Source organism: Oncorhynchus tshawytscha, unplaced genomic scaffold (genome assembly GCF_018296145.1).
Source record: "Oncorhynchus tshawytscha isolate Ot180627B unplaced genomic scaffold, Otsh_v2.0 Un_scaffold_530_pilon_pilon, whole genome shotgun sequence".
Lineage (NCBI taxonomy): Eukaryota > Metazoa > Chordata > Actinopteri > Salmoniformes > Salmonidae > Oncorhynchus > Oncorhynchus tshawytscha.
Genome location: NW_024609811.1, coordinates 243,197 through 251,592, shown reverse-complemented (window position 1 = coordinate 251,592; position 8,396 = coordinate 243,197). Strand labels below are relative to the sequence as shown.

At 40.9% G+C, this 8,396-nt stretch overlaps 1 protein-coding gene across 1 annotated transcript in view; it reads right to left on the bottom strand.

Moving 5' to 3' along the window:
• Positions 1-235: 235 nt before the first annotated feature.
• Positions 236-8,396, bottom strand: part of serinc4 (serine incorporator 4) — a 46,844-nt gene continuing 38,683 nt past the window's right edge. Inside the window, exons 8-12 of the mRNA XM_042318616.1 lie at positions 4,568-4,694; positions 4,056-4,128; positions 3,614-3,653; positions 2,912-3,062; positions 236-2,022 (exon numbers count right to left, since the gene is read on the bottom strand). Coding sequence (XP_042174550.1) covers positions 1,809-2,022; positions 2,912-3,062; positions 3,614-3,653; positions 4,056-4,128; positions 4,568-4,694 — 605 coding nt within the window. The 3' untranslated portion in view covers positions 236-1,808. The remainder of the gene's footprint in view (positions 2,023-2,911; positions 3,063-3,613; positions 3,654-4,055; positions 4,129-4,567; positions 4,695-8,396) is intronic.

The window sequence follows — 8,396 nt, the reverse complement described above, 5'->3', positions numbered from 1 at the left end:
GGGCACATTTTGAATTGTGTGAACTGTTAGTTAAACTGGGTTATAGTTTTTTCCCAGCCATGTCATGTGATTAGAGAACCGATCGCCATAACGCTTACCAAAAAAAAGTGTAATTTCTGAGAGCGAAAACCTGAAAAATACAAAAGGGAAAAATGGAATTTGGGAAACTAATCGGAATCCAATGTGATTTTAGGGTTTGTTCGCTTACAAAAATATCACACTTTAATCAACAGAAGCTGTTTCATTACAAAATGTATTTACAAAAATAACTTCACACACCTGCTATCATAGTAACATGAAATGAGCTAAAAAAGGACCTAAATGCAGTATCGTACACAAAGGTTTTACAGAGTCAAATTATTGGTCATTAACTGTGGAGAAGTCTTCACAGAAACGTGGCTCTCGCTCCTCAATGGTTCTTCTAAAACACGGGTGCATTCATTAGTGCACTCCGTAGCGAAGCATTTTGAAATGTGAATACAAAAACAAGCTTTCATATTGGAAAATTCCAGGTAGGTCTCTTCCCGTTTCGGCACATTTGTTTCCATTCTGCTCCTAGCAAATACACCCCAGATCACAGAGAGCCCCTTTAAACCCCTTTATACCCATGTCAGGGTCTTGTAGCTGGGGTTTCTTGTAAAACTTAACTGCCAAAACAATTTTACCACATTTTTCTTTCAAAAACCAATTTAGAAATGGATACACCACTCCCACGATGTTAAAAAGGCATTGCGAAATAAATAATTGGTATAAGAGTATTTGGTAACATTTTACTTAAAGCCGACAGATATAATGCATTGAAAGACTTGTCATGAACATCTATGAACCCCTTATAATGTGTTGTAATCAACGCATAATGATCCTGACTATATAAGCCATTAGGTCCGTTGGAAATTTGCTCGGCCAACATAAAACGGAATAGACCTTATTGTCAGGTATTATAAAGGCTCATACATGCTTATAACAAGTAATATAGCATTATACCTGTTGGCGAAAGTGTTAAGTAATATTTTATTTTATAATTCACATTAGTTCCACACCAGAGCGAACATATTCAAACAGTATGAACACACTAATGTGCAAAATCTTAATGTAAACCTTTAGAAATGGTGTGAAACGTTCAGGGAAACTTTCACCGAAACATTCAGGTAAACCTTCAGTTGTTGAAACCACTGAGAAAAATAATGATCCTACTGACAAATCTACCCCTGGTTGTAATTTTAAAAATGCTACACAGTCCTTACTATAAGAAATAAAATATTCAAAAAGAGTAAAAAGTCAGCCAACATTTCCCTACAGCTCCCGTCGTACGCGAGTCGAGAGCTCATCCTTTTTGTTCCCTTTTGGCAGTCTCAGCATAGTAGTCCATAGTGGTTCTAGCCTGGTTAAACCAGACTGAATACTTCACTTACCGAGTGAAACAATAGTGAAATGTTGCGAAATCAGTTTGGATGGCAGGATGTAGTGATTCTGTATAGGGTCTTTGTTCCTGTTTCAGAGCACAGTCTGGTTAGTCCCATGTTTGGAGGTTCAGGTGGTCTGTGTGAGGAACATCAGATTCAATCATTAATCCTCTGGTTAGTCTGTTAGTCTGTCCTTCTAGCTGGAGTGAATCTCTGACCCATGACATCTCATCTCTGACATCTGACCTCAATATGGGAGACCGGTTGAGGGTGCAAGGGGACATCATCAAAACCACCCTCCACCTTCAGGGTACCACAGCGGGGGCAATTGTCCATCTTCTCCTGCTAGCTGTCCTATCCTGTTCTCCACCCCCAGAAGCCAGGCTCTGGCCCAAAGGTCACAGGTCAGACGCTGACACTGACGTGACTGGAGGAGTTGGCTGAGCGGCGTTTAATGCGGGAACGTCGCGGGCGGTGCGAGTCGGAGCCACAGTGGCAGAGTGGGCTCAGCAGCAGCCAGAGGTAGAGTACCACGCATGCCCAACACGACGACATCTTCACCCAGAACGTGGACCAGCTGCCGTGGGTGAACGTGGTCTCCAGCACCGCTGACTCATAGCTGGAGGTGGAGGAAGGAAAGGTGGGAGAGGAATTTTGATTAGCACGGCAATGGCACAATATAGCTGCTGTGTACACCCAGGTAACGGATGAGGTGAGTCAACAAGAATCTTACCCACAATTAAGGGAACTAAAATGTTTTTTACGCTGTACTGCGGTACATGTTTTTGTGGCAAACTATCGCTACATGATGCTATACGGAAGTGTTGCAACTTAAGTGCCTGTATGACTGTATGAAGTTTGGTTCTGCGTCGACATGGCAATTTCCCCCAAAAGAAGAGAGACGCTCGGCTTTGAATGGCTGAGCTGTTGATGCGCTCCGCCGAGTCAGTGCACATTTTTATTGCTAGGTGACCCCAACCAAATGTTCTGTTTCCCTTTCTAGCTGGAGGCTAGCTAGCTGTATCACAAATCTCAGTTAAAACCCTCAAAGATTTAATCAACATTCACCAGCAATGATTCAACATCAGCAGCAAGTGAACTAGTTAGATGCAGTCCTCTAGCTACCTAGTTAGCAATGCATCGCTAACTAGCTATGCCGAACATGTTTAACTCATCCCAGCTACTAGTACTAAATGAATAGCTAGTTAGTTGTAGACATTTACTGACAAACTGATGTTGTTACCCTCAGGCGTTTGGGATGCGGTGTGAAACGCTTTGCTTTGGAAAAGCAGTGTGCCAAATGCGCTAGCGCGTTGAAAGCTATCATGACTGTTTATGATATCTGTTATATTATGACAGGGTTATATTATGACAGGGTTATGTAGCCCTTATGATTGAGCCATCAAGTAAAGTGTCTTCATTTTCATGTAACGCCAACATTGAGACAACGTTGTGTTGTGGTTGTGTGTTTGCTGGGGTGTCCAATGCCCAGTGAGTGAGATATTGACCTGAACCAGTTGGTTAGGGTCATCATGACGTAGAGCGAGGCCAGGAAGAAGACGAAGTGGAAGAAGAAGTAGCTGTAAGCCACTCTCTGGCTCTCGTTGTGAATCACCTTCTGGCAGCCCTTGATATCTTCGTCAATCACAAACTCCACCTCTGGAAACACCACAGACCGAACATATAAAGTCAATCACCTGAGGGTGATAAAGAATCATGCTGCTCTCGACAATACCATAGCAGCATATAGAAAACATGCAATTTATCTTTCACAATCATTTTATTTTCCCAGAAGGTGTAAGAATAGTGCTAAATCATATTGATTTATTTGAATGTCATAACACCAGTCTCTGTATAGGCTAGCCGCTAGTCTGTACATAAATGATTTAGACATACTTTCTATTCTGCAGCCTTAATACTGGCATCTTTATAATATGGAGAAGAATCCAGATTAAGATAACTACGTAACTATATATTTTATGGGTACCTACATAAGGACATAAGGACTTCATTACATAAACATTCATAAGCACTACATTAACATTCATGCTTATGTCAACAACCGCAACTTTAAAGGAAGTTTTTCGCCAACATAAATGTACTGCTTATTTTAGTTTTATGTATGTTTCATGAATGTGTTACGAAGTCCTTATTCAGGTACCCTTCAAATAAAGTGTTGCTGAGAATTTATTGACATGTAGGCTACCAACCTTCCTCTTTGTCAGGGCAGCAGAAGCAGCATGTGGCTTTCTAGGAAAACGGAGAGAGAGAGAGAGATTCCAGGAGTTGTATCAAACTGCTAGAGGTAAGCAGAGCTCAGGATGCCCATACATTCTCCACACATGTATGGAGCGTGGAAACATGCCGCTCACACATCACAAATTAATACCAAGATCAGTGAAGGCTGCTGAAGGGGGACGGCTCATAATAATGTCCAGAACGGAGCGAATGGAATGGCATCGTATTTGATACCATTCCATTGATTCCACTCCAACTATTACTACGAGCCCATCCTCTCCAATTAAAGTGCCATGAACCGATTGAGAACCAGATGTATGCAGAGCCACAGAAACACAGAGTTGATCCTCCATTATCCATGTTGGCAGTGAATGATCCTCAACAGTAATATTTTTATATGAATTCGTACTTTACCTGGAACTCATAGCGGTAAACTTTGATCATCCAGAAAGGGCCAAAAACCTCTGCTAGGTAGGATGCTTCGTTACTGAAAATATAGCATTGTTTGAATAAGCAACTGAAGTAAACTAATATTAGGACAAGCAATGTATTTTTTTCAAATAGAAACAAAAAATAACCTCAAAATTGCACTCCATTTGTTACATAGAAAGTTAATAAGTAATTTGCCTAAATAAGTCAATAAGTAAAGTACTTAGGTCTCTATTCAGTCTGTATCGATGAAGTGTTACCGATTGCGCAATATAAATGTAAAGGTATTTTCCGATTGAGCCAACACATGCAGTGTTTACCGACTAACGCAGGACAATTGTCTTTAAATTTCAATCATGCTGTAACGCTGACCTTCAGCGATTCGGATTGAATAGAGCTCTTATTGTTCGATCACTGTGTAGAGAGACTGTACATATGATTCAATAGGAAAACGTTTTGACATTCATTACACACTCCTCCAGTGATGTGCCACTCACCATGCGAAGAGCACACAGCAGTACATGATGGCAGCTCCTATAATGGCCACCGCGTTGGTCTCCTTGTGGATGCCATCCTGACCCACACTGGGGTAACATACTGTCATATTCACCCCCTGGTACACCACTGGGAAAACAGACAGAGGGAGCAGGGCAAAGAAAGTTTCATCTTCTGTTTCCAGCTTTTCTTTAGTAACAGTGAACTGTGTGGTTTTACTGAGGGAATAAAGAAAAGTGTGTTTCTCCCTGTCTGTATGACCCTATAGTAGTGTGTGTTTCTCCCTGTCTGTATGACCCTATAGTAGTGGGTGGTTCTCCCTGTCTGTATGACCCTATAGTAGTGGGTGGTTCTCCCTGTCTGTATGCCCCTATAGTAGTGTGTGTTTCTCCCTGTCTGTATGACCCTATAGTAGTGGGTGGTTCTCCCTGTCTGTATGACCCTATAGTAGTGGGTGGTTCTCCCTGTCTGCATGACCCTATAGTAGTGGGTGGTTCTCCCTGTCTGTATGCCCCTATAGTAGTGTGTGGTTCTCCCTGTCTGTATGACCCTATAGTAGTGTCTGGTTCTCCCTGTCTGTTTGACCCTATATTAGTGTGTGGTTCTCTATCAGTGGAGGCTCCTCAGAGGAGGAAGGGGAGGACCATCCTCCTCTGTGAAATTTCATTAAAATAAAGATAGTGAAACACTAAGAAATAGCTTTTGTCTTCTGTGTATATTGACCTCAATACAAAACCTAGGAGGCACGTAGGCCTCACCCCCTTCAATAGACCTGCATGGTAATTTTGACCACTTCCAGAGGACGACCTCCAACCAATCAACATTGATAAGTATGAACTGACATATTGTCTTCCAATCATAGGATTAGGATCAGATGAAGCGAGTGTTGTATTGGGCTTGTGCCACAAAGCATTAGGGTGGGAATCTATGTGTTGAGGAGCTTGGTGACATTATTGGAGATTGAAAAGTCATATTTTTCAATTGAAATTAGTTTCTTCAAATTACAGGACACGGAGGAGGTAGATTGTTTTCTTGGTTTTAGAACATCATTTTTGTGTCCAGTTAGTGCAATTTATTTCAATTTTGTTCACTTTTTGATGAAGAACCCCTTTTAATTCGCTGTGGTACACGGAAAAGGTGCTAAATAAAACCGAGGGTCGACCTCTGCCTGAGATCAGTTTCACAAAGAAGGGTGAAAAGGTGAGGGTGTTCAATACCGATTAGTATCAAAAGTAGAGGTCGACCGATTAATCGGAATGGCCGATTAATTAGGGCCGATTTCAAGTTCTCATAACAATCGGAGATCGGTAATTTTGGAAGCTGATTTTGCCGATTTTTTTTTATTTTTTTTTTTTTTTACACCTTTATTTAATCGTTATTTAACTAGGCAAGTCAGTTAAGAACACAGTGTTATTTTCAATGACGGCCTAGGAACGGTGGGTTAACTGCTTTGTTCAGGGGCAGAACGACAGATTTTTACCTTGTCAGCTCAGGGATTCAATCTTGCAACCTTACGGTTAACTAGTCCAACGCTCTAACCACCTGCATCACGAGGATCCCGCCTGTTACGCGAATGCAGTAAGAAGCCAAGGTAAGTTGCTAGCTAGCATTAAACTTAATCAATCATAATCACTAGTTATAACTACACATGGTTGATGATATTACTAGTTTATCTAGCGTGTCCTGCGTTGCATATAATCGATGCAGTGCGCATTCGCTAAAAAGGACTGTCTTTGCTCCCATGTGTATCTAACCATAAACACCAATGCCATTCTTAAAATCAATACACAGAAGTATATATATTTTTAAACCTGCATATTTAGCTAAAAGAAATCCAGGTTAGCAGGCAATATTAACCAGGTGAAATTGTGTCACTTCTCTTGCGTTCATTGCATGCAGAGTCAGGGTATATGGAACAGTTTGGGCCGCCTGGCTCATTGCGAACTAATTTGGCAGAATTTTACGTAATTATGACATAACATTGAAGGTTGTGCAAAGTAACAGGAATATTTAGACTGATGGATGCCACCCGTTAGATAAAATACGGAACGGTTCCGTATTTCACTGAAAGAATAAATGTTTTGCTTTCGAGATGATAGTTTCCGGATTCGGACATATTAATGACCTAAGGCTCGCATTTCTGTGTGTTATTTTGTTATAATTAAGTCTATGATTTGATAGAGCAGTCTGACTGAGCGATGGTAGGCACCAGCAGGCTCATAAGCATTCATTCAAACAGCACTTTCGTGCGTTTTTCCAGCAGCTCTGCTGTTTATGACTTCAAGCCTATCAACTCCCGAGATTATGCTGGTGTAACGATGTGATGTGAAATGGCTAGCTAGTTAGCTGGGTGCGCACTAATAGCGTTTCAAACGTCACTTGCTCTGAGACTTGGAGTAGTTTTTCCCCTTGCTCTGCATGGGTAACGCTGCTTCGAGGATGGCTGTTGTCGTTGTGTTCCTGGTTCGAGCCCAGGTAGGAGCGAGGACAGGGACGGAAGCTATACTGTTACACTGGCAATACTAAAGTGCCTATAAGAACATCCAATAGTCAAAGGTATATGAAATACAAATGGTATAGAGAGAAATAGTCCTATAATTCCTATAATAACTAAAACCTAAAATTTCTTACCTGGGAATATTGAAGACTCGTGTTAAACAGAACCACCAGCTTTCATATGTTCTCATGTTCTGAGCAAGGAACTGAAACGTTAGCTTTCTTACATGGCACATATTGCACTTTTACTTTCTTCTCCAACACTTTGTTTTTGCATTATTTAAACCAAATTGAACATGTTTCATTAATTATTTGAGACTAAATTGATTTAATTGATTATTATATTAAATTAAAATAAGTGTTCATTCAGTATTGTTGAAATTGTCATTATTACAAATACATTTTAAAATCTGCCGATTAATCTGTATCGGCTTTTTTTGTCCTCCAATAATCGGTATCGGTATTGGTGTTGAAAAATCATAATCGGTCGACCTCTAATCAAAAGTATAGCTGGATAACAGGGTCTTTCATTTTAGCCACCTGTATTTCTGGCCTTGCCTGCTTTTTGTAAAGTCTGAGCCTTGGCCGAAAGGTGGGCACAGTGACCTGAAGAACATTGATCGTTAAGCTAAACGGCAAAATAAAAAGCAGGGAGCATATAAATGTCCACATCAGATTCAAGCTTCTGCGAAAAAGTCGCATCGATCACGGCGGATGTCTGGATATTCTAACTGCGCAACAACGAGAAAGAAGAAACGGGGATGTTCTCAAGCGACTTATCAACACCACTGCGTTTTTCGCCATGCAATAATAGGCTTTTAGAGGACACGACGAGAGGGAAAGTTCCGCTAAAAAGTGCAACTACAGCGGTAAGTGGAAACCCTACTTGCAGCGGTAATTGCACGTTACGATGCTTTACTTGCTGAACATATGGAACGTTCTACTTTTTTTCTGGGATGTTCTGAATGATTTGATAGCTTCCATCGTGTCATCCATTAAAAGTTAGATGAAAGAGAGTTTGACGCAGAACATTTTCGAGCGCGCTCAAGTAGGGTTTCCACTTTGCTCCGGTATTTATTTAGCAAAGATAACACATAATCACTCCAGACAGACACAAGCAAATATTCATGACATAAATGTTGCAGCAGCCTAGGCTACACCTAAACTGACAGATCTGACATGCTGTATGGGATGAAAACGAGACAATTTTGCAGTCTGATTAACTGTAGGCTACTAATAATAGGTGCTGTATACAGCCTATGCACCCTGCTCATCTGGTTTAGGTAAATAATTGGTAATGTTATGTATTTATAGTCCATTTGTGTGTCAGGAGAA